Consider the following 27,069-nt stretch of genomic DNA (forward strand, 5'->3'; position numbering starts at 1 on the left):
CCCTTAGATCAATTCTATCTACACATACTGAAAGTTGATAATGTGACAGTTGTGAAAGATGAATACAAACATTTCAACAGAAGTTTTGTATCACCCCTTCTATTTCAAAATTCATGGGGGAAAAAAAAACTGACTGTGAGGTGTACGTATATAATCCTTTTCAATGTGCCCAGATCATCAAATCTAAAAGAACATACATTTGTGTAACACAAAAACGTCTGTTTAACACAAGGGAGTTTTTTCTTTTTTTCCTTTTTAACAGCAATCCTGAGAAACGTCAACATGTGATGGGATGTCGCATTCATGGATGTAGGCTCGAATTCACTGTAGCATACCAACAATAAGATCATTAAGCCAGCCCTGGTACAAGTTGTCCCACTCTTCCATGGCGATTCTGTGGACATCGCACAGAGTATGTGATTGTTGTCAACATCCAAAAAGAGCTTGTTGCAACCCATCCTAGATATCTTGCAGTCATGTTCATTGAACAGGCAGGCCAGTCCATTCTGGTGATCGTAGCACGTTGAACGAACGTGTTCATGAGAATAGGGCAATGAGCACATGAGTTATCACTTGTCAAGATGAAATGGTCACACCAAAATTTTGATGATGTGGTCCCATTATTGGTTTAGGAATTTTATCTGTACTGTAGAGCAATGAGTTTGCCCTTAACAACCACATCAACTGAGCAGTTTTTTTTTTCTTTTTGTGGGGTTTTAGGGCGCTCAACTACTGAGGTCATTAGCGCCCAGTCACAAATGTAACTGCACATATCTACATCTACATCTACATCTACATTTATACTCCGCAAGCCACCCAACGGTGTGTGGCGGAGGGCACTTTACGTGCCATTGTCATTACCTCCCTTTCCTGTTCCAGTCGCGTATGGTTCCCGGGAATAACGACTGTCTGAAAGCCTCCGTGCGCGCTCGAATCTCTCTAATTTTACATTCGTGATCTCCTCGGGAGGTATAAGTAGGGTGAAGCAATATATTCGATACCTCATCCAGAAACGCACCCTCTCGAAACCTGGCGAGCAAGCTACACTGCGATGCAGAGCGCCTCTCTTGCAGAGTCTGCCACTTGAGTTTGTTAAACATCTCCGTAACGCTATCACGGTTACCAAATAACCCTGTGACGAAACGCGCCGCTCTTCTTTGGATCTTCTCTATCTCCTCCGTCAACCCGATCTGGTACGGATCCCACACTGATGCGCAATACTCAAGTATAGGTCGAACAAGTGTTTTGTAAGCCACCTCTTTTGTTGATGGACTACATTTTCTAAGGACTCTCCCAATGAATCTCAACCTGGTACCCGCCTTACCAACAATTAATTTTATATGATCATTCCACTTCAAATCGTTCCGCACGCATACTCCCAGATATTTTACAGAAGTAACTGCTACCAGTGTTTGTTCTGCTATCATATAATCATACAATAAAGGATCCTTCTTTCTATGTATTCGCAATACATTACATTTGTCTATGTTAAGGGTCAGTTGCCACTCCCTGCACCAAGTGCCTATCCGCTGCAGATCTTCCTGCATTTCGCTACGATTTTCTAATGCTGCAACTTCTCTGTATATTACAGCATCATCCGCGAAAAGCTGCATGGAACTTCCGACACTATCTACTAGGTCATTTATATATATTGTGAAAAGCAATGGCCCCATAACACTCCCCTGTGGCACGCCAGAAGTTACTTTAACGTCTGTAGACGTCTCTCCATTGATAACAACATGCTGTGTTCTGTTTGCTAAAAACTCTTCAATCCAGCCACACAGCTGGTCTGATATTCCGTAGGCTCTTACTTTGTTTATCAGGCGACAGTGTGGAACTGTATCGAACGCCTTCCGGAAGTCAAGGAAAATAGCATCTACCTGGGAGCCTGTATCTAATATTTTCTGGGTCTCATGAACAAATAAAGTGAGTTGGGTCTCACAGGATCGCTGTTTCCGGAATCCATGTTGATTCCTACATAGTAGATTCTGGGTTTCCAAAAACGACATGATACTCGAGCAAAAAACATGTTCTAAAATTCTACAACAGATCGACGTCAGACATATAGGCCTATAGTTTTGCGCATCTGCTCGACGACCCTTCTTGAAGACTGGGACTACCTGTGCTCCTTTCCAATCATTTGGAACCTTCCGTTCCTCTAAAGACTTGCGGTACATGGCTGTTAGAAGGGGGGCAAGTTCTTTCGCGTACTCTGTGTAGAATCGAATTGGTATCTCGTCAGGCCCAGTGGACTTTCCTCTGTTGAGTGATTCTAGTTGCTGATTCCAGTTGCTTTTCTATTCCTTGGACACTTATTTCGATGTCAGCCATTTTTTCGTTTGTGCGAGGATTTAGAGAAGGAACTGCAGTGCGGTCTTCCTCTGTGAAACAGCTTTGGAAAAAGGTGTTTAGTATTTCAGCTTTACACGTGTCATCCTCTGTTTCAATACCTTCATCATCCCGGAGTGTCTGGATATGCTGTTTTGATCCACTTACTGATTTAACGTAAGACCAGAACTTCATAGGATTTTCTGTCAAGTCAGTACATAGAAATTTACTTTCGAATTCACTGAACGCTTCACGCATAGCCCTCTTTACGCTAACTTTGACATCGTTTAGCTTCTGTTTGTCTGAGAGGTTTTGGCTGCGTTTATACTTGCAGTCAAGCTCTCTTTGCTTTCGCAGTAGTTTCCTAACTTTGTTGTTGTACCACGGTGGGTTTTTCCCATCCCTCACAGTTTTACTCGGCACGTACCTGTCTAAAACGCATTTTACGATTGCCTTGAACTTTTTCCATAAACACTCAACATTGTCAGTGTCGGAACAGAAATGTTCATTTTGATCTGTTAGGTAGTCTGAAATCTTGCTAAACAGATAAACCTTCCTCCCTTTTTTTTATATTCCTATTTACTTCCATATTCAGGGATGCTGCAACGGCCTTTTGATCACTGATTCCCTGTTCTGCGCTTACAGAGTCGAAAAGTTCGGGTCTGTTTGTTATCAGTACGTCCAAGATGTTATCTCCACGAGTCGGTTCTCTGTTTAATTGCTCGAGGTAATTTTCGGATAGTGCACTCAGTATAATGTCACTCGATGCTCTGTCCCTACCAACCGTCCTAAACATCTGAGTGTCCCAGTCTATATCTGGTAAATTGAAATTTCCACCTAAGACTATAACATGCTGAGAAAATTTATGTGAAATGTATTCCAAATTTTCTCTCAGTTGTTCTGCCACTAATGCTGCTGAGTCGGGAGGTCGGTAAAAGGAGCCAATTATTAACCTAGCTCGGTTGTTGAGTGTAACCTCCACCCATAATAATTCACAGGAACTATCCACTTCTACTTCACTACAGGATAAACTACTACTAACAGCGACGAACACTCCACCACCGGTTGCATGCAATCTATCCTTTCTAAACACTGTCTGTACCTTTGTAAAAATTTCGGCAGAATTTATCTCTGGCTTCAGCCAGCTTTCTGTACCTATAACGATTTCAGCTTCAGTGCTTTCTATCAGCGCTTGAAGTTCCGGTACTTTACCAACGCAGCTTCGACAGTTTACAATTACAACACCGATTGCTGCTTGGTCCCTGCATGTCCTGACTTTGCCCCGCACCCGTTGAGGCTGTTGCCCTTTCTGTACTTGCCCAAGGCCATCTAACCTAAAAAACCGCCCAGCCCACACCACACAACCCCTGCTACCCGTGTAGCCGCTTGTTGCGTGTAGTGGACTCCTGACCTATCCAGCGGAACCCGAAACCCCACCAACCTATGGCGCAAGTCGAGGAATCTGCAGCCCACACAGTCGTAGAACCGTCTCAGCCTCTGATTCAGACCCTCCACTCAGCTCTGTACCAAAGGTCCGCAGTCAGTCCTGTCGACGAGGCTGCAGATGGTGAGCTCTGCTTTCATCCCGCTAGCGAGACTGGCAGTCTTCACCAAATCAGATAGCCGCCGGAAGCCAGAGAGGATTTCCTCCGATCCATAGCGACACACATCATTGGTGCCGACATGAGCGACCACCTGCAGATGGGTGCACCCTGTACCCTTCATGGCATCCGGAAGGACCCTTTCCACATCTGGAATGACTCCCCCGGTATGCACACGGAGTGCACATTGGTTTTCTTCCCCTCTCTTGCTGCCATATCCCTAAGGGGCCCCATTACGCGCCTGACGTTGGAGCTCCCAACTACCAGTAAGCCCACCCTCTGCGACCGCCCGGATCTTGCAGATTGAGGGGCAACCTCTGGAACAGGACAAGCAGCCATGCCAGGCCGAAGATCAGTATCAGCCTGAGACAGAGCCTGAAACTGGTTCGTCAGACAAACTGGAGAGGCCTTCCGTTCAGCCCTCCGGAATGTCTTTCGCCCCCTGCCACACCTTGAGACGACCTCCCACTCTACCACAAGTGGGGGATCAGCCTCAATGCGGGCAGTATCCCGGGCAACCACAGTCGTAGTCCGATTGGGGGATGCGTGGGACGAGCTGGCCGTCTCCGACAAACCCCCATCCGTACCCCCACAGTGATGCCCATTGGCAACAGCCTCAAGCTGTGTGACCGAAGCCAACACTGCCTGAAGCTGGGAGCGAAGGGATGCCAACTCAGCCTGCATCCGAACACAGCAGTTGCAGTCCCTATCCATGCTAAAAACTGTTGTGCAAAGAACGTCTGAACTAATCTACAGAGAGCGCAAACAAATCGACACAAAATTTAAACGGTTATTAAAATACAAGATTGCCTAGTAAATGCAGTAATGCTGCTACTTGCGCACTGCTGACACACTGCTCGGCGGCGGAAGGAGACTATGCGATTTTACACTATTCGGGTACTAAAACGCGATGCTACAACTCTCAAATACTATAATACGCCCGAAATTTATGAATTAAACAATGCAAGTACCAAAAACACGCAAAGAAATTAAGAATTAAACTATGTAACAAATGAGTGAGCTAGGAGTATACGACTTGCTGCTGCAGCTGCTTATCCAACGGCGGCAGGGAGCACACGATCTGGTAAAACTCAAGGGCGGGAGGGGGGGGGGGGGGGGGGGGGGACACCAGAAAGTTCTTACAAAGATGCAGATAAAATAATTAAAAGAGTTAGATGTCTTTGGACAAGTCCGTCAAAGTAATAAAACGAATAACACGAGCAGCTGCTCGAGCGTCACCAGCTAAAATTTCCTGTAAAGTAGATGGCAGAGACAGGACAACACGAGATTGATTAAAACGGGGACACGACAATAAAACATGGCGCACTGTCAGTGCATGACCACAAGGGCACTGCGGGGCGGGGTCACCGGATAGCAGGTAGTGGTGGCAAACCGGCAATGCCCAATCCGCAACCAGGCCAAAAGGACCTCCTCTCGCCGAGATGGTCGGGAGGAGGTTGTCCAAGCTGTTGGGAATGGTTTTATGGCCCGGAGCTTATTTTCTTGAAGTGACGACCAAGTATCCCACCATAATGACACAAGCCTCTTACAAACAACCCCACTAATGTCAGACAATGGGACACAAAGGGAGGCTGGCCGAGGCAGGAGTGCTGCAGCCTTGGCCGCAGCATCAGCAGCCTAATTCCCAGGCACTCCTACATGGCCTGGAACCCACATAAAGCTAACAGGAGAGCCATCATCAGCAAAAGAATGGAGGGATTGCTGGATCCGTTGCATCGAGGGATGGACCGGATATGGAGCTCCGAGGCTCTGAAGAGCACTGAGTGAATCAGAGCAGAGTACATACAGAGAATGGTGGTGGCGGCGGACATACTGAACGGCCTGATTGAGAGCAAAAAGCTCGGCCATAAAGCTGGAACACTGGTCGAGGAGCCAGTATTTAAACGTGACGTCCCCAACGACAAAGGCACAGCCAACACCATCGTCAGTTTTGGAGCCATCAGTGTAAATAAAGGTGTTACTGGCAAGTCGCGCACGAAGTTCGACAAACGGTGAGTACCCTCCTTCGGGAGCGAGCAGAGGTCAAGCTGAATGTGAACCGGAGCCTGGAGCCAAGGTGGTGTTGGGCTCTCACCCACTCTGAAGGTGGTAGGGAGGGCAAAATCCAATTGTCAAAGCAGGCGACGAAAGTGGACTTCTGGGGGCAGCTGTGCAGTGGCCTCATATAACGCAACCTCAAAATATAGCTCCATCACCAGCTTTTTGTACATCTGGAACACAGTGTTGGATGTGTTCAGTGTTACCAGGTTGTCTCAAAACACACTGTCTGTGATTAACAGGGTAAACAGGTCTGAGTTTCGTCCTTAAACATCTGGCACCAGTTGTGGGGCACCCAACCTGCATGATTTCTTTCCCATCTGTAACAGAGTCAATGGTGTTGTATATGATGTGGTGCTCACCATGGTTGTCAGGAGGGAGATTTGCATCGTGCAATTGTTTGACACAATAGATGACATCCTGTAGTCTCTTCAGGTGCTGAATTAAGTTCTAGAGTGCTCATCCCATGGTCGCTTTGACTGTCAAGTCATACAGATTGATCATCTTGGGCATCCACTGAACATGGATGGCTATGTGGCATATGCAATCAACACTACCTGTCAACTGGAACTGATTCTGTAGCACCTTTCAAAGGTTATTTTCATGCCTGAGATACAATCAGTTAATGAGACACACTGCTTTGTACTATGGAGAAAAGATTCCATCCATGCAAGAGTTATGTCATTAATCCCATAAAGACTTTAACAGATTTTGTGATCATTGCAATGAATCACCAAGGTCTCGCAATATACCAACAGGATAATATTTCTCAATTACTTCTACTAGTACTTCGTTCATGAAATCTTGGATTGTATTCCCTACTGTTTTTTAACACTCTGTATTAATTGCACTCAGACCATGAGCTGTGGAGCTAGAGGGAGGAATTACAAAATTCTCAGACAATGCACAAACACACAATAATGAATTGGAGTCCACACCATCGACATACAAGTTGCACATAAATAAATCCTGGATTTGATACCCCACACACACACACACACACACACACACACACACACAAATGCAACTTGCACACACGTCTGCAGTCTCAGAGAGCTGAGTGTGTGTATGTGTGTCTACTGCTGACAAAGGCCTTAATGGCCAAAAGCTATGAGTGTGTGAATCTTTTTATTGTGCCTATCACGACTTAGCATCTCCGCTATTGTATCAAATCCAGGATTATTATATGGTGAGTAGCAACTTGCAACTTTCCTTCTCTGGTATTGTTACATTCCATCCTGGATTTTCCATTCCTGGATTTGATACAATTACTCTTTGGAGGCAAATAATGAAAGGATTGAGCAGTGCACTATTTATAATTTGAGTTGGTGTTAAGATGTGGGGCAGTGAGAATTATGCATTGTCAAGGCTGATTTCGAAGGTAGACATACTGTCATCACAAAATATAAATTCTGATCTCACTGTATTGAGTTGTTTACACTAGGCCTAAATAACCTTACAAAAGATGGTTGTGCAAGCAAAAACTGAATGGATGTAACTACATTAACCAATAAGCATGCTGTAACTAACTCACCATAAAAACATCTGCTTAAAGATAACTTTGATTTCAATTGAAGAAGTTCACTTATTTGCTTTGTGCAGAGCATTCAATACTTAGTAGCAAATAATGCTCCATTCTGTCCACAGTGAACAGGTTAGTGTTTGATTTGCTACAGCAGAGTTTGATGTCAGACACTAACGCACCATTGAAGAATGCAAAGCAGTTACACTAATTTCTAAGTATTCCATATGGGCATTAGGTAACTATTACAGACTAAAAGATATGAATGTAGTTGTGTAGCAACACAGTCTAAACTGGTCAGCACCATAATACACATAGCAAGATTAATGATGATCTTATTATGGAAAGGTTTACATGTCTGATCTCACAATTAAGTGATATTCCAAGGCCAGTGGTATCCCAGCAATCTCATGTCTCTTCCTTCCCTTGTGAGTTCCTGAAGTCTTTATGTTTATGGAACTTCCCTTAAGCTATCTCTGTAGTCGATCTATAACCTGGGGCATATTTGTTCCAAGTTAAATACACTGTCACTTGAAATTTTCACTCTGCAGCAGAGTGTATGCTGATACAAAACTTCCTGATAGATTGAAGCTGTGTGCTGGACTGAGACTCGAACTTGGGACCCCAGCGCTGATACAAAACTTCCTGATAGATTGAAGCTGTGTGCTGGACTGAGACTCGAACTTGGGACCCCAGCGGTGGCTAAGTCATGTCTCTGCAATATCCTTTTTTCGGGAGTGCTAGTCCTACGATTTCCACAGGAGAACTTCTGTGAAGTTTGGAAAATATGAGATGAGGCAGAAGTAAAGCTGTGTGGACGTGTTGTGAGTCCTGCTTGCGTAGCTCAGATGGTAGAGCATTTGCCTGCAGAAAGGCAAGGTCCTGAGACCAGAAAACAGTTTTAATTTGCCAGCAGGAACTTTTGTTACACTGTCATGTATATCTAAAACTGGAGATAAGCAAATCACCTCTAATTACAAGCCCATATCACTCCTTTCAGTCTTTTGAAAAGTTTTGGGAAAGTAGCCTACAATACCAACTCATTTATCTGAGCAGAGCTTGTTAACAGACTTTCAGTTTGGTTTCCGTAATAGATTCTCCATTGAGAAGGGAATATAAGGCCTTGCAAATGAAGTCCTGGCAGAGCTAAAAAATAAAAATTATCATGTTGGTATAGTTTGTGCCCCGCCAAAGTTTTGACTGTGTGGAGCACAAAATTTTTTTGGAACAAACTAAAGTGTTGCACATAAGTGGTGTCTTACCTTCATAATAGAAAGCAGGGGGGTCTTAGAAAAGAGTGTCACAGGTCTGAAACTAACCTCAGACTGGAAGAAGACAACACGTGGGATGCCCCTACAGTCGGGTACTGGGTCCTCTCGTTCTTAACCTATATAAACGGCCTCCATTATTATTTTAGAGCACTTGCGGGCACCTGGCAGCCTGTGGGCCAGATACAGCCCATGTCTGTTTTCAGCCTGGCCCATGGAAGAAATCCATGGGAGAGAGGAGAGTGAGGCACTGAAGAATTCTGCAACGGAAGTTTTTAAGACAGCTATTGTTGCTGGCAATTTATTGAACATGAATGTTCCAGAGTACTGGACCCCTTTTCGGACAAAGGTAAGTGATTTTATGATCCCAATTGACATAATAGAATGAAAGTAAGCAAAGTATGCAAGTTTTTTTTTTTTTTTTGTATTTGTGTCTCCTACATCTGACATCCTTCATACTGCAAATATAGACTTGTTTACAAATTTCAGCAATTCTGTGGTATGTCCTTCCCAAATGAATTTATTACTTAACTGTCATCCCAGAAATTTAACACTGTCAATATCTTCTAACTCCATATCTTCATATATCATACACATGCTAGAAGGAAATATCTTACAGATTCTGAACTGAATATAGTGAGTCCTTTCAAAAGGTATTTTCAAAGTTTAGTGACAGGGAATTAGTTTTAAACCATTTATTAACATCAGTGAAAATTGAACCAGCAGCAATTTCTAAAGCTGTGCTTGACTTGCTATTTATTGCAATGTTTGTATCATCTGCAAACAAAAGAAACTTAGAATCTGGCATGTAACAAATGGGAGGTCATTAAAGTATACAAGAAAAAGCAATGGACCCAAGATGGAACATTGAGGAACACAACATGTAATTAATTCCCAATCAGATGAAGACTGATTCCTTTCCCCACAGATATTTCACTATGACATCATTTGTTTCCTGTTAGATATGACTGGAACCATTCTGCAGCATTGCCAGTGACGCCATAACATTCTAATTTACTTACAAGAATGCTGTGATCCACACAGTCAAAGGCTTCTGACAGGCCACAGAATATGCCAATAGCCTCTAATGTGTTACCTGATGAATTAAGTACATTTTCAGTGTAAGGATAAATAGCCTTTTCTACATCAGAACCCTTACAGAAACCAACCTTTGTCTTGGACAATATATTATTTGCAGTCAGATGCTTAAGAAGACACATGAACACAACCTTTTCATATATTTTTGAAAAACGTGGCAAAAGTGATATTGGTTGTTTGATGGTATGTCTTTGTCTGCTATGAAAGACGGTCAATATCACAATGCATGCATGATACAGAAGGACGCACTTCACAATGAGATTTCATGTATCCACAGGTTCACAATAAAGAGGGAAGGGATATTAGAGTTTCCAGTATCTTTGACACAATGCTAATTAAGGACTTAGCAATAGCTCAGCTGGACATAGATGGAGAGGGAAGGAAGTGGACATGCCTTTGTTCACTCAATCATCCCAGCATTTATTTGTCTGAGTGAAACATCTAAACCAGGGGTGGAAAACTATGGGCCACATACAGTCTTCGGGCAGCCACAGGCATTTATTTACTGGCGCACATATTGTTAGATCACCCTGTCTACATATACACAGAGACTCCCAAATCACTGAAGTGCATGGCAGAGTGGACTTATCATTGTAAGACATCGGCATCTCTTCCCATTCTAGTCGCATATGGCGCACAGTCCCTATGAGAGCAGTATATAAGGGGCTACAGATTTTTTTCTAAATTATTCACTTCATAATGGTTCTTGAAACCTAGTATGTGGGCTATCATGTCATGGGATACTTGTTGCATACTATGTCTGCAAGTTCAGGTTTTCAGAATCTCTGAGAATCTCTCTTGGGTTAAACAAACATGCCATCATTCATTCTAGCCTTCTCTAAATATGTTCAATATCCCCTGTCAGTCACTAAACCTTAACCAACATGCTAAGACAGAATGCACATGTGTTTTGTAAGCAGTCTCCTTTGTAGACTGAATGCACCTTACTAGTAACCTACAAATAAACCAATCTCTGTCATCTGCTTTACCTGTGGCTAAGCCTGAATGACCATTCCATTTCATATCTGTACAAATTGTTATACCCAGTTGACTGATTCCAACTGTGACTCAGTCACAGGACAACACTTTTTTGCAGTACTTTTTTGCATTTTGAGAACTGCCCCATTTTACATTTCTATCCACAGAATATGAAGAGCATCTGCTTAAAAAAAAAAAAATCTGGATTAACAAGTTCTCCCAGCAGTCATCAACAATATCAAGATTGCTCGTAATGTAATTCCACAACAGTGTGTTTTCATAACACCAATGAATGATGTTTTTTCTTGACTAATTGTTTGTTATTGTTAGTGCAAAACATTTTAACAAAGATGAATTAAATATGAAACTAATAATGTGGTTGTTGGTTGGTTTGGGGGATGAAAGGGACCAGACTGCTACGGTCATCGGTCCCTTTTTCCAAATACAAAGAACACCCACAGAGAATAAAAACGAGGAACAGAATAGATCACAGACGATACAGAACAAGAGAAACTGAGACAAAGACAAGACAAAACGAACTAAAACTACACAGAGTGTGACAGTGGTTGGCCGACCATAGAAATAAAAAAGGAAAAGCCGACCACTTAGAAACACATTAAAAGATCAGTTTAAAATCATAGGCCAAAGGCCAGAATCAACACAAAAAAATAAAATAAAACAGAAACACTCAGATTAAAGAATAAAAACTCCCTGCCCTAATAAAACGTAAAACTAAGGCAGCCATAACAGAGTCATCAGATAAAACGGCAGGGAGCGTATCAGGCAGCGCAAATGTCTGCCTGACCACAGCTAAAAGGGGGCAGGCCAACAGAATGCGGGCCACCGTCAAAGCCGCCCCGCAGCGACATACAGGAGGGTCCACCCGGCGCAGTAAATAACTGTGTGTTAGCCGGGAGTGGCCAATGCGGAGCCGACAAAGGACGACTGAGTCCCTGCGGCTGGCTCGCATGGAGGACCGCCACACAGACGTCGTCTCCTTAATGGCACGGAGTTTATTGGGTGTAATCCGATCGCGCCATTCAGCGTCCCAAAGCGCAAAAACTTTTCGGCGGAGGACTGCCCGCCAATCAGCCTCTGGGAGGCCAACATCCAGAGATGGTTTACTCATGGCCTCTTTCGCCAGGCGGTCAACATGTTCATTGCCCGGGATACCAACATGACCGGGGGTCCACACAAAGACCACAGAGCAGCCGCAACGCGCAAGAGTATGCAGGGACTCATGGATAGCCATCACCAGACGAGAACGAGGAAAACACTGGTCGAGAGCTCGTAAACCACTCAGGGAATCGCTACAGATAACGAAGGACTCACCTGAGCAGGAGCGGATATACTCTAGGGCTCGAAAGATGGCGACTAGCTCAGCAGTGCAAACGCTGCAGCCAGCCGCCAAGGACCGTTGTTCAGAATGGTCCCCTAGAGTTAGCGCATACCCGACACGACCAGCAACCATCGAACCGTCGGTGTAAACAATTCCAGAGCCCTGATACGTGGCCAGGATGGAATAAAAGCGGTGGCGGAAGGCCTCTGGAGGGACCGAGTCCTTCGAGCCCTGTGCCAAGTCGAGCCGAAGGCAAGGGCAAGGAACACACCACGGGGGTGTACGCAGAGGCGCCCGGAAAGGAGGTGGAACAGGGAAAAACCCAAGCCCGCAGAGAAGCTCCTTGATGCGTACGGCGATCGGACAACCCGACCGGGGCCGACGGTCTGGCAGATGGACGACTGACTGCGGGAACAGGACACGATAATTTAGATGCCCGGGCAAGCTTAGAACACGGGCAGCATAAGCGGCCAGCAAACATTGGCGCCGGAACCGCAGTGGAGGTACACCTGCCTCCACTAGTACACTGTCCACAGGGCTGGTGCGGAAAGCACCAGTGGCAAGGCATATCCCGCTGTGGAGAATTGGGTCCAGCACCCGTAACGCAGATGGGGATGCTGAGCCATAAGCCAGGCTCCCATAATCCAGACGGGACTGGATTAACGCCTGGTAGAGCCGCAACAGGGTAGAGCGGTAGGCGCCCCAGCGGGTGTGGCTCAAGCATCTCAGAGCGTTTAGATGCCGCCAACACGTCTGTTTAAGCTGCCGGATATGAGGCAGCCAAGTCAACCGGGCATCGAAAACCACCCCCAAAAACCTGTGGGTCTCCACCACAGCAAGGAGTTCGTCGGCAAGATAAAGCCGCGGCTCAGGATGGACTGTGCGGCGCCGGCAGAAATGCATAACGCGGGTCTTGGCTGCCGAAAACTGAAACCCATGTGCTACAGCCCAAGACTGCACCTTACGGATAGCGCCCTGTAGCTGACGTTCAACAGCTGCAATGCCAGTAGAGCTGTAATAAAGGCAGAAGTCGTCAGCATACAGGGAAGCAGAGACAGAATTTCCCACGGCCGCAGCGAGCCCGTTAATGGCTATTAAAAACAGGCAGACACTTAAAACAGAACCCTGTGGCACACCGTTCTCCTGGACGTGGGTGGAACTATAGGAGGCTGCAACTTGCACGCGGAAGGTACGATACGACACGAAATTGCGGATAAAGATCGGCAGAGGGCCCCGAAGACCCCATCCATGAAGCGTAGAAAGGGTGTGATGACGCCATGTCGTATCGTACGCCTTCCGCATGTCGAAAAAGACAGCGACCAGGTGCTGACGGCGGGCAAAGGCAGTATGGATGGCCGACTCCAGGCTCACCAGATTGTCGGCGGTGGAGCGGCCTTTCCGGAACCCACCCTGAGACGGAGCCAGAAGGCCCCGAGACTCCAGTACCCAATTCAAGCGCCGGCTCACCATCCGTCCGAGAGCTTACAAAGAACGTTGGTGAGGCTAATGGGGCGGTAGCTGTCCACCTCCAGAGGGGTCTTTCCAGGTTTCAAAACGGGGATGACAACGCCTTCCCGCCATTGCGACGGAAACACCCCCTCGACCCAAAGACGGTTGTAAAGATCGAGAAGGCGCCGCTGGCAGTCCACTGAAAGGTGTTTCAGCATCTGACAGTGGATGCCATGTGGCCTAGGAGCGGTATCAGGGCAAGCAGCTAGGGCACTGCGAAATTCCCACTCACTGAATGGAGCATTGTAAGATTCTGGGTGGTTGGTGCGAAACGAAAGGCTCCGACGTTCCATCCGCTCTTTAATGGAGCGGAAGGCCTGGGGGTAATTCGCAGAAGCGGAACTCATAGCAAAATGCTCTGCTAAGCGATTGGCAATGACGTCGGAGTCAGTACAAACTGCTCCATTCAGTGAGAGCGCAGGGATGCTGGCAGGGGTCCGATAGCCGTAGACGCGTCGAATCTTGGCCCAGACCTGCGAAGGAGTGACATGGAGGCCAATGGTGGACACATACCGCTCCCAGCACTCCTTCTTACCTTGGCGGATAAGGAGGCGGGCCCGCGCACGCAGCTGTTTTAAGGCGATAAGGTGGTCTAAGGAGGGATGTCGCTTGTGACGCTGGAGCGCCCGCCGGCGATCTTTAATCGCTTCAGCGATCTCAGGCGACCACCAAGGCACAGCCTTCCGCCGAGGGGACCCAGAAGAACGGGGAATGGCAGATTCAGCGGCAGTAACGATGTCGGTGGTGACCGATTGAACCACCGCATCAATGTCGTCATTAGAGAGAGACTCAAGAGCGGCAGTGGAGGAGAACAAGTCCCAGTCAGCCTTATTCATAGCCCATCTGCTAGGGCGCCCAGAAGAGTGACGCTGTGGTAGTGACAGAATGATCGGAAAGTGGTCACTACCACACAGGTCGTCATGCACACTCCATTGGACAGACGGTACGAGGCTAGGGCAGATTGAAAGGTCAATGGCGGAGTATGTGCCATGCGCCACACTGAAGTGTGTGAAGGCACCATCATTTAAAATCGAGAGATCGAGCTGCGACAATAAATGCTCAACGATGGCGCCTCGACCTGTTGCCACTGACCCACCCCACAGAGGGTTATGGGCGTTGAAGTCACCCAATAGCAAGAAAGGTGGCGGCAATTGGGCTATCAGCGCAGCCAGGACATGCTGCGAGACATCACCATCCAGTGGAAGGTAAAGACTGCTGACGGTAACAACCTGTGGCGTCCACACCCGAACAGCAACAGCCTCTAAAGGTGTGTGGAGAGGGACAGACTCGCTGTGCAGAGTGTGAAGGACATAGAGGCAGACGCCACCCGACACCCTTTCATATGCTGCCCGGTTCTTATAATAATCCCGATAGCCACGGAGGGCGGGGGTTCGCATTGCTGGAAACCAAGTTTCCTGAAGAGCAATGCAGAAGAAAGGGTGAAGGCTGATAAGTTGTTGGAGCTCAGCTAGATGGTGGAAAAAACCGCTGCAGTTCCACTGGAGGATGATATTGTCCGTGGCTGAGAAAGGCGTGAAAGGACTGGGAAGGCAATTTACGCCGCTTGTTCACTCACTGCCACCGATTCAGTACCCGTACGAGAGGCATCCATGGCGCCTGAGGGACCAGCGAGATCAAGGTCCTCAGTGGACGCTAGAATCTCGACTTCATCCTCAGATGCAGAGCGCGAAAGGTGCGGTGGGGTTGGTGCCACCGCAAGTTCTTTGGCCTTAGAGGTCTTTCTCTTGGACTTCTCTCGCTGAACCTTGGGTTGCACCGGCTGGGAAGGCTTCACCGATTCAGTCTCCGGGACAGAGGAGGATCGTGAAGCCCTACGCCCGGCCGCTGGTGAGGACTTATGCCACTGGCGGCCGTCATCCTTCCCGCTGGTGGAACCCTGGGAAGGGAGGGTCCCAGGGGAACTCTTACGGGCGAGAGTAGCCGAAGAAGTTAGACGCTTCTCCGGCTGAGAAGCGGGGACGGACGTCCCCGACGGGTGGGAGGAGATTGCTCCTGAGGTAGGTGGTGCAGGAGCAACCGGTTGGGTAGAGCCCCCCACGGGCAAGGGGGCAGGAGGAGTCTTACTGCTTATCGAGCTGGCTGGAAGTCTCGAAACTGATGGGGCTAGCACAGTTGTCATAGCAGCTGCATAAGAAGATGTCATTCTCACAGGATGGAGTCTGTCATATTTCCTTTTGGCCTCAGTATAGGTCAGCCGGTCCAGGGTCTTATATTCCATAATTTTGCACTCTTTCTGAAAGACTTTGCAGTCAGGCGAGAAAGGTGAATGGTGCTCCCCGCAGTTCACACAGATGGGAGGCGGGGCACATGGACTATCGGGATGAGACGGGCATCCGCAATCTCGACATGTGAGGCTGGAAGTGCAGCGGGAAGACATATGGCCGAACTTCCAGCACTTGAAGCACCGCATCGGGGGAGGAATATAGGGCCTGACGTCACATCGGTAGACCATCACCTTGACCTCTTCCGGTAACGTATCACCCTCGAAGGCCAAGATGGAAGGGACCCCGATGAACGCGCCGGATGAAATGTACACCCCTGCGCTCTATGTTGGCGCGCAGCTCGTCATCAGACTGCAAAAGGAGGTCCTTATGGTAAATAACTCCCTGAACCATATTTAAACTCTTATGTGGCGTGATCGTAACAGCAACATCCCCCAACTTGTCACAAGCAAGCAACCGTCGTGACTGGGCAGAGGATGCCGTTTGGATCAGGACCGATCCAGAGCGCATTTTTGACAAGCCCTCCACCTCCCCAAACATGTCCTCTAAATGCTCGACGAAGAACTGAGGCTTTGTGGAGAGAAAAGACTCCCCATCAGCTCTCGTACAAACTAAGAATCGGGACGAATAACTATTACCTCCATCCTGAGACTTACGCTCCTCCCACGGCGTGGCCAGAGAGGGGAACGTTTTCGGATTGTACTTTTCAGCATTAAATTGAGCCCGAGAACGCTTAGAGACTGCTGGCGGCTGGCCGCCAGCGAGAGATGATGTACCACGCTTCATTGCGGGTCATCCGCCCTGATGCCACCTACTCCGACCAAGGGCCCTCCCCACGGGTGCCACCCAGCCGCAGCAATAGACACCTGGCAGGATGTCCATTGCCGGGAGAGTCCTGATGCCCCAGGGAGACGGGCATCTACTCCTTGGCATACGTGGGGAGTTAACGGCGCAGGCATCAGTAGAGCGATCCCTGTGTTGTCAGGGGGCTACAACCAAGAGGGTACATGGCGGCCCCACCACAACGGACTGGCTACCGTGCTGGATCTTAGGTGCAAAACTGTCCAAGGTCGTCGTCGCAGTTAAAAGAAACACTGCAGAGTGCAGCGTGGGAATCGCACCCAGGGACGTATCCTCGCCCAAGAGATGGAAAACGAGCGGGACACCATTGCAACGACGAAAAGCCGGCTAAAGGTCTCAATGCACGACGGATACAGTGCACCACGTAAGGCGCCCTTCCCCAATTGGCTCGCTCTTCGGAATAATTTAGAAAGATGGAGGTCAAACCCGAGAGGGGACCATCACATAAGGCCGAAATATTTGGGACTCCTTTTAGTCGCCTCTTACGACAGGCAGGAATACCGCGGGCCTATTCTAACCCCCGAACCCGCAGGGGGGAAATGTGGTTGTTGCAGCTGACACTGTGGTATTGTTCAGAGTCTGACAGTGTTCTGTTGTTAATCCTCTACGAGTGAGGAAGGTCTCTTCCCTCGCAGTGAGCTGTTGTCACAGTATTTCAATGTGATAGGGGTTGGGTTGTTTGGGGAAGGAGACCAAACAGCGAGGTCATCAGTCTCATCATATTAGGAAAAGAAGTCGGCCGTGCCGTTTCAGAGGGATCATCCAGGCATTTGCCTGGAGTGATTTAGGGAAATCACGGAAAACCTAAATCAGGATGGCCGGACGAGGGATTGAACCGTCGTCCTCCCGAATGCGAGTCCAGTGTCTAACCACCGCGCCACCTCGCTCGGTTTAAATGTGATAGGTTGCAATAAAAAAGGCATAAAGAGATAAGAGAGTAGCAAACACTTTGTCAGATGCTGGCGATTGGGTAGTGTGGTTAATTTGTTATTTTCAAAGAGCCAGTCTCAAGCAGCATGCCAAAACATAACATTACTGGTCCTGTGGGGAACTTTCCAAAGATGAAAGAATACAAATGTCATGTCAAATATTGATTTCGTTCAAGAAACAATAAAATTTTATACACAAATAGAGCAAAAAATACCATAAAAACTTGATAAAAGTTATAAAATTTATTAGGGAAAGAAGAGTAAAAGAAGACTCAACCACTGACAGTTTAATTCATTTTTGAAAGGCATGTTTGATGACAAAGCAAGAGAAAAGATGTTAATTGTAGAAACAGTGAGTATAGGTTCTGTCTTAGATAGTGAAGGAAAAGAGAAATGTTTCCCTGAATCTCATGGTTTCCAATAGCATACAAATTCTATCTTTCTTGTTGGTATTATATACCATTCAAATAAGAAGAATTAGACCATGTAAGCCAAAGTTTTCTTATACATGAATTATATTTCACTGTGTTCATGTTTGAAGTGACAGTTGGTGTCTACTAAGGAGAAAAGTACTGCAAAATGTTGAGTAATCAGTGAGATGTCAAATATAGTCAAATCCATTTACCGTGGACACAATGTGTGTCAGACAGCCAGTATCTAGAGCTGATGAATTTACAACGTAACAGCGTGTTGAAGGATTCATTCAGTTCCAAAAATGTTACCGACTTCTTCAAATCACTAAGAAAGGACAAATTTACAATCTCAAAGGGTTTTGCCAAAGGAATTGTGGTAATGTTTTCACCTAGGTATGTGAGCAAGGTGACTTTTTCATTCATGAAGCAGAGCAAGTGTGGGCACAATTAGCATATGACGGTCAATCATTAAATGAATGTTCTCCAAGTTACATCAGAAATGCAAACAACCAGATTTTGAAGAACCTGGGAGTGAATTCATCCTGCTCCAACTTTCACATTAATCTTCATAAGTGAGCACAATTATTTAACACTCATTTACTCTGAGTTTCTTTCCAAATTTGTACTCTATCAACTAGACTACCAACATGGGCATACACCGTGAAAGCAGTGTCCACTTGCAATTACTTTAATCTAATTTGATGTATTACAGGCTTTTCACTTTGTATTGGATGTCGTTATTTTGGTTTGTTGAGCACATTTGTTCACTTTCCCAGTCCACTCACCTCTTCTTATCACAAATGTGAAAAGTGACTTTTGAAGGCAGATCAGACATTGCACATCGAGCCCTATTTTGGTCATCGTGATTTTTTCTTGATTGCTGGAGACAGCTGATCAAGGCAGTAGTGTGTTTGTTTCATGTCAGTGTAATTTACATGGGTACAATGGACACAAAATTTGGGGAACAGCCTAAAATTTGAAAATTCTCAAAAAATGCTCTGCAGTATTTGAAACTACTATTTAGATGTAACTGAATAGTAATGAAGGAAAAATTTTTCATACAAAAGTTTAGTAATTAAGTTAAGTGTGCCTTTGTAAGATTTTAAAAATAACCCATGAGAAATTTCCAAAGGCAGACTTTTGTGGCATCCAATTACATGGACAAAATGCCTGTTCACAGGGGGAGGGGGGGTTGCAAAATCAAAAGCATCTCATGAGCAACTTTAAATTCACACACTTCTGAGCCAACCTCACAGCACTGATCACATTTCCTGAGATTTCTTTCTCACTGCAAAAGTGGAATTAAATCATTTTTTGGTGTCATTTTCAGTCCCTGGACAGGTTCTTTCTGCTTAAAATGTACAGTATTTCTAAACTTACTTCCCCCACAGGTGCACTGGAATTTCTTTCACTGATTTGAGAGGAAGTATTTAGTACATACAACCTGAGAGGCCATACTTAAGAGGGTGCACAAACTAAAGTAATTTACAGTGAAGTTTTTGAATGTGCACCAAACCTGCACTGCTCTCTCTAAATTATCAGTGACTACCCCATACTTGCAGTGAAGACTATGATGTTCCGGTACATCTGCAGTCATACCACATTTCTCTCAGATAGTTTGGCATTCACATAAAACACTTTGGGAGATTATACTATTAAGAGTTGAGGCATTACAGCTGATTAGGTTTGTAAAACTTAGCTTTAAATGGCTGCAATTTGTCTTGCGATCTAGAAATCCGGCTTTGGTGACAGTTAATTATTTATGTTTTCTCCGACTCACAGTCTTATTAATTTAAACCATTTTCGGTGTACAGCCATGTCATCAAACAAAATATTTAACCCTTTGAGCATGGGACCTGTGTTATGATGGACCAGTAAGAATGTAACCTCACTACGACACCGACCAAAGTGCGCCATCACTACGACGCACAATATTTCTCTGCACCGCAGAGGGCACTCGCACAGGTGATTTTGTACCACATGAGGCCACAATGTGCAGCAATCAGCAGCATTACAGGGTCGAGTTCTAAAATAGCCAATATTGCAATGGCCTTACTCAGGGTACAGTATTTTAAATATTTAATATATTTATGCAGCAGTACATCCAGAAGGATTCTTCCAACAAAGTTGGCATGTATTTTTACAACAGAGTTGCTTTACACATCTTTAGGTACATACCATACTATATTTTCATTTCCACAGTAACTGTGGATACACCAAGTTTTATCATCTTGTAAATGACATCTAGCTTATCCAACACTATACTATAAATGAATCTGTCCTTTTACAGTATAATATAAATGGATAGATAAAAAAAATCTACTCACCAAGTGGTGGCAGGGGAACACACACACAAAAGGATTTAAATTGTTACAAGCTTTCAGAGCCAGTTGCCTTTGCCCTTCAACTCTTCTGCTAGGAGGATGAGCCCCTGGCTCCAAAAGCTTGTAAAAAATTTATATCCTTTTGTGTGTGTGTTCCCCTGCTACCGTTTCTGAGTAGATTTGTTTTATCTATCCGTTTATATTATATTATCAATAATTGAATATTTTCATTGTTATCAAACAGTATGAATTTCAATGAGGAGGTATAAAAATTGTAACAAACTTTGGTATGCTCATCAGTTGCTCTAATTCTTTACATATATAGAAAGGAGGTATTTCCTTCTACATCTACACTTGTAATCTGTATGTTAGTTTTTCTCCCTCTCTCTTCCATTCTAGAAGGATAAGAAGAAAGAAAGATATGTTTGAGTGTGTGTATTGTTCTCATACGCATTGCATGAATTATAAATTAGAGGAAACAACATCTTTCTTGACTCACATGGAACAAGGACTTCTGCATTTTGAAAAAAGAAATCTCTCCACAACACTAAACTTACTTCTAAAATATTCAATTGGAATCTGTCAAGCATTTCTGAAAATCTCTCTCACTGATTAAACAAACATGTGGTGAAGTACACAGCTCATCTTTAAAGTTCTCCATTTCCCTCTGGTGGTCTATCACAAAAAAGGTCCTACGGCAATGCACAATATGAAAGATTTGGGTGAAGAAGGGATTTGTTGGCAACCTCCTCACTGGGCACATCACTGTTTCTTAGGACTCTTCCAATAAATCACAGTCCGACATCTGCATTTCTCCTTATCTAGACTTGCAGGCACATACCACCACGAACCACTTCAGACAGATATATCAAACAATGGAAAGTTCAGGATGAAATAACAATTATGTGGAAAGGGCTTACCACATAAATGAGGCTTTCAGACAAAAACAGGCACATTAAAAAATAATGCTACAAACATTTCAGCTTTAGACCTTCGGAAGTAGAAAACACACATATCGATACAGTAATAAAAATTAATACACACACGACCACTGTCTTCGGGTACTGAGGCCCATCTGTAACTGTCTGATGAGAGCAGCAAGCTAGCTGGAGTGGGTAGAGGGGTTAAGGAAGAGGCTTGCGGCAGGGAGGGATGGTGGAGTAGAGCCAGGGGAAGATGCTAATGCTACCTGTGGAGGTGTGCATGGACGTGGTGGGACAGGATAGGGCTGCTACATGCAGCATCGGGAGACTGTGCTGGGATAGGGGGAAGGAAGGGAGAAAGGGAAAGGAGAGAAGTAGAGAGAGAGCAAAAGACTACATAGGTGCGTTGGTGTGATGGAAGACGTATATAGTAAGGGATTGGAAACAAAGATGGGGACAGACAAGCAGAGGAGTGGTATTAGTGAAGGCTGAGGCCAGGGTTTTATGAGAAGGGAGGATACTTTGTAGGGAGGGTTCCCACTTGCAGAGTTTGAAAATGTTGGCATTGCTAGGAAGAACCCTGATAGCACAGACTGTGAAGTGGTCATTAAAGTGCACATCATGTTGGTTGGCATGTTCAGCAATTGGTTGGTATGGCGGTGGCCATTCATGTGGGCAGTAGCTTGTTAGCTGACATGCCCACGTAGAATGTAGCACAATGGTTGCAGCTAAGTTGGCATGACCGGTGGTCCCATACGTCCTCCCACTACGACTTACTTCAGTACTGTCACTGGCATCATCTACGGTATCAAAGACCGTGCCACAAGTGGAAGCAGCCATGTGAACTACCAACTTAGCTGCAACCATTGTGCTGCATCCTACATGGGCATGACAACTAACAAGCAGTCTTTCCACATGAATGGCCAATTAAAACGCACACTGGTATGTAAGCATAAACTTTTTTTTTTTTTTAAATCAGTTAATAGGTGGCAGTAGGAAACTGTGTAGAAGGTCTTCCAGAATCTGTCGTCTGTTTTCACAATGGAAAACATGTTCTGAATTACAGTTGAACAATTAATGTAGTGACACTGACATACAAGTTTCTGAAGTTATATCAGGCTGACATGCTTTCACCCAGATGGGAGTCACATGACATTTATTTTAGCCTTTAACAAATTGTTTTTAACCTTAGGAGTTACATAATTTTGTATCTATGTTGTGTGCTTGCATCTTTCTCCCCCCCCCCCCCCCCCCCTTTATGGTTAGTAATACCCTCAGCAACAAGCTATCTTAACTGTATCATACATAGCTACATTCATTGTGCTATACCTACAGTAGAGAAGTCTTACATAATTATTACTAATTAGCTACCTATATCAATTACACTACACAATTCACTGTACAGTGTGCAGCTGAAGGTGAACGTTGTTCAACAAAAGTGTCCGATTCCACCCGTCTACTTTGACCCGTAATGTAGTGGTGGTGTGGTGCGTGATGTCACTATGGCATTGTGTTTGTAGATTTTGTGTTGTTGTATTGGATAGTGCCCTCTGATGGTGGCTATGCTGTGTTTAACATGTGGTATTGGGCTCATTTAAGTTTTGGTTGTCATTGTGCTAACATGGTTTTGAGTTTAGGTAGTTGGTGTGATAACGTGGATTGTGGAAGTATTTTTAGTGAGTTACTAAGGGCATTTTTTTTTTAGGTCTGTCTGTTTGGTTTTATTGTGCAGAAAGAAGTCTAACTTTTTCACTGCTTCTTATTTAGGACATGACAGTGAAGTTCACAAGTAGGTGATTAAGAATTTTTTTTTGTTTTTGCTGTGTGTGTGTGTGCGTACATGCGTGCGCGCTCAGAGGGGGGGGGGGGGGGCACTGGCCAACCTAGATGGTATTGCCAGAGACTTTTCTTGGTAAGTTATTTTTGTTTTGGTTTTACTCTACAGTAATTGTGATGTTTTGTTTGTTGTGTATTTACCATAGGTCAGTTGTGTTTTAATTCATGTAGTGAATATATGGTGTTTGGGTTATTGAGTTGTTGGGGTTTGGATTCCACTTCTCGGAGTCGTAGATGTTGGTATTTTCGTATCAGTAGCTGCAGTTTAGCTGTATAGATCAAGAGAAATTTATTATTCCACTTTTCAGGGGTTGCAGGTGTTGGTTTCCTGATATCGATAGTTACGGCTGAACTACACAGGTCAAGGGAACTATCCAATTCTTGTGGTTTTGTTGGTGTAGTGGAATTATGTAATTTAATTTTTTATATTATTTTTTTTTCAGATGGTGTGGTGTTTTTAGTTTGTTTTATCTTTAGCTTGTCCTAGCCCTAAACACCCACTTTTCCACGGCTGTCCCATTAGTTTCATTTTATTTTTGGAGTGAGACATTATTGTTCCAGTTTTATTTTTGTTTGCATTTGTTGGTATGTGAACATAGTGATGTCATTGTCACCATATTGTATACACTGGAACTACCAGTTTCCACCATACTGATGACATCATCGGTCATAGCAGATGGGTGGAATTGGATGCTTCTGTAACATCTAAAATTCCCCATTCATAATACAATCACAGATGGAATGTGGAAGGGGGAAAAAAAACACTAATATGCCTACTTCAGTATGCAGAGTGCACTTCACCACAGAAAATATGAAAACTGGTAATGATGTATGATTATCTAAGTGTATAAATGCAATTTACCTTTTTCGAAACAGTTAATCGAATTGGCTTCTTATAACTATTTTTATTGTTGATATCACAAAAGTAATGACACTTTATAGCCTGCAATAATACTTTGAATGTTACCTTATGCTCACCAGACGTGTTGAAATTGACAGCAGATAAAGCTTTTTTTACTAGTCACAAATGGTGTTATATAAAAACTACTTAAATTTTACACGAAACATATGACACTTTCTAGTAATACCTGCCATAGAATTTGTCGAGTACTCCTGTCATGCTTTCACAAATTTTGACATATATCCGCACAGCTGTGCTGAGGCATTAATGTACTTTTTTAAAATTGTTAACATTTGTAGCCAACCCTCCTCAGCTGCTACTTTTATGAGTGACTTGTAGATAAGCAGAAGGGTTAAGCATAGTATACAGTAACCATAATTATGCCCAGTGAAATGCCCGCTTGAGATACACAGAATTAACTGGAAACTTAAATTGCATTTATCTTGCACCTATGTAAGACCCAATGGCCACACGAAAAGAATACAAATGTGTGAAAGTTGTTTGGATAAAAATAATAAACATTCAGATACAAAAGATTAAAATATTTATTCGTATCTATATAATAAACAAATTTATTTCCCAATACATCTACTCAATAGCTCAAGGGCAGTTTGTATTTAAATTTCATGGAGCATCGCTCTCTCTCTCGCTTTCTGTGTGTATTTCTATAAAGACAGGGAATATGTACTTAGCACTGTTCTGTTTTCAAATGCCATTCAATCCTCAATTCTCATAAAATTAAGCACTATACTTATATATTGTGTGTGTGTGTGTGTGTGTGTGTGTGTGTGTGTGTGTGTTTTGAGCTATTTACTTTCACTGTATCATCATGTCAAAATCTATATCAGTGTGAGACGATCAATGGATGACCATATAAATAATCAAACTTTTCGAGCCTAGCTGGCAAGCTTAGTAACATAAAAACAACTTGTATTTAAAAATGAGTTCAAAACAACTTGTACAAATCAATATTTTTGATTTTTTAACCAACTTTGGCCTACAGCACGGTCACTCCAAATTCCCCCCAGGTCGTGTACGTGACTCAAATCTGGAAATAGTTAATCATGGTTTAATATGTTATGTTTATAAGAGCTCTGAGTACTTACATCCTCGCAGATACTGAACTTCGTTAAGTCTCAAAACTATCACAGTGTTCAAGTAAAAACCTCAAGATGTGTCTACACATGAAGGAAAGTAATTAAACGCCCAAATCCATCTTAATTAAGTTACTATTCCTATAACTTGTTCAAAGCTCTGATATCCGTGCTCTTATCAGTGACAAAAACTAAACAATTTCATGCTTTAGCTGTTTCACAAAAACAGTACGTGTTCAGTAAATTTACTGTTTCTACAATCCCTAGTGCACACTGAAATCGAAGTAATGAACTAGTCTAGCTCCATAAAAACAGACCGCACCTAATAGGCCTACTGACTGCCTGCACAATTGTACTTGGGACATCTGAGCACCATAACATCTCCACAATACATACAGTTGCAAGAAACTGGTAAACAAAAGTTTAGATCTGCTGCGTTCTATCGAAAGCATCTGTAACGTAGGGTATTAAGTATGATATATCCATCTCATATTACGAAAAACACCCACAAAATTGTGTCCCGTATTACTCTTGCTTAGATGTACTAGCATGTTTCACTTACTGTTCTTCACACACGAATACACATTCCGTTCGCATTTCACTTTGTCGATGTTTTCTGTTCCCTCCCCTCGGAGTAAAATACTGCTCAGTGTGGGTCGATACTTTCCTCTCCTCTCAGGATACAAATCATACCCCCAATTTTCTTCTGAGTAATCAGAGTCAAGAGAGGAGCCTTGGTTAGCATTTTGAGTTGTGTCACTATTCTTTACATCGCCGGTTTCATTCCTCTCATCACTGTTCACGTCCTTATTATTTGTTTTTGAAGAACATTTAACATTTCTGAACATTTCACACAACACAATCCATCTACATTAAGGTTAACCACGACCACTACTGTGCCTTGCATTTTCAATTGTCTATTCCTACGAATTTACGCAATTGTCAAAGATTTTCAGTAAATAACTCCGGCAAATACCACAGTGCAGGGTACCCCACCAGAGATGTGCTGAAGAAACAATGTGGACATCACTGCAATTGGAGCCCCCTGTTTTCGTAATAATTCTACAAGAAACTGTATACGAAAAACTGTTGGAATACAGTTCGAGGACTAAGAAATAGTTTCTCCTGATAAATAAAGATGTACTATGTATCATTTTAAAATAAAGATGTACTATGTATCATTTAAAAGTAGAAACACAAATAAAAAGGGCGGTATAGCGTGATGTATCCCGGTGGTGAATAATTTTTTTCTGCTACTCGTCGTCTAACAACAACTCTTGTCTTGCTAATGATAACAGTTCGGCGAAGAAGAGCTCCACAAGTTTCTTCAAGTGACGATAGCCTGCACGGATGTTGAGTGCTACGTTTCAATTGCTGTTCCTAATAGTCCCAGACATTTTCAATGACATTAAGATCGGTTTCCTGGAAGAGCTATTCGAGAGTCCTGTTCGTCAAACTAACACATATGCGCAGCCCTATGAACACTGCTGTGAAGCATACTGATCATGGCGATGTAGAACAGAAGTATACTCTTGGCCACAGAGTGTGTTGAAATAAACATCCTGGTTCGTCTTCACAGTAGCTTTAAAGAGTCGGTCAATGTCATTGTAAGAAAAATACGTCCAAAACATCACAGAAATAACTCCGTCCCTACTACACTCTCCACGCTATGGGTTAGTCGTCTCATTATCTTCTTCAGCATCTGACTGCAAATAATGTATTGTCCAAGACACAGTATGGGTTCCTTCAGGGTTTCGATAGAGAGAAAGCTATTTGCACATACAGTGAGAATGTATTTAACTCGTTAGATAAAAAATTAGATGTTACTGGCGTTTTCTGTGTCC

At 44.2% G+C, this 27,069-nt stretch overlaps 1 protein-coding gene across 1 annotated transcript in view; it reads right to left on the reverse strand.

Moving 5' to 3' along the window:
- Window positions 1-26,147, reverse strand: part of LOC126093629 (mitochondrial inner membrane protease ATP23 homolog) — a 40,451-nt gene extending 14,304 nt beyond the window's left edge. The window contains exon 1 of the mRNA XM_049908734.1: window positions 25,788-26,147. Coding sequence (XP_049764691.1) covers window positions 25,788-26,073 — 286 coding nt within the window. The 5' untranslated portion in view covers window positions 26,074-26,147. The remainder of the gene's footprint in view (window positions 1-25,787) is intronic.
- Window positions 26,148-27,069: the final 922 nt, after the last annotated feature.

The sequence above is a fragment of the Schistocerca cancellata genome, chromosome 1 (genome assembly GCF_023864275.1).
Source record: "Schistocerca cancellata isolate TAMUIC-IGC-003103 chromosome 1, iqSchCanc2.1, whole genome shotgun sequence".
In the NCBI taxonomy this organism is placed as follows: Eukaryota; Metazoa; Arthropoda; class Insecta; order Orthoptera; family Acrididae; genus Schistocerca; species Schistocerca cancellata.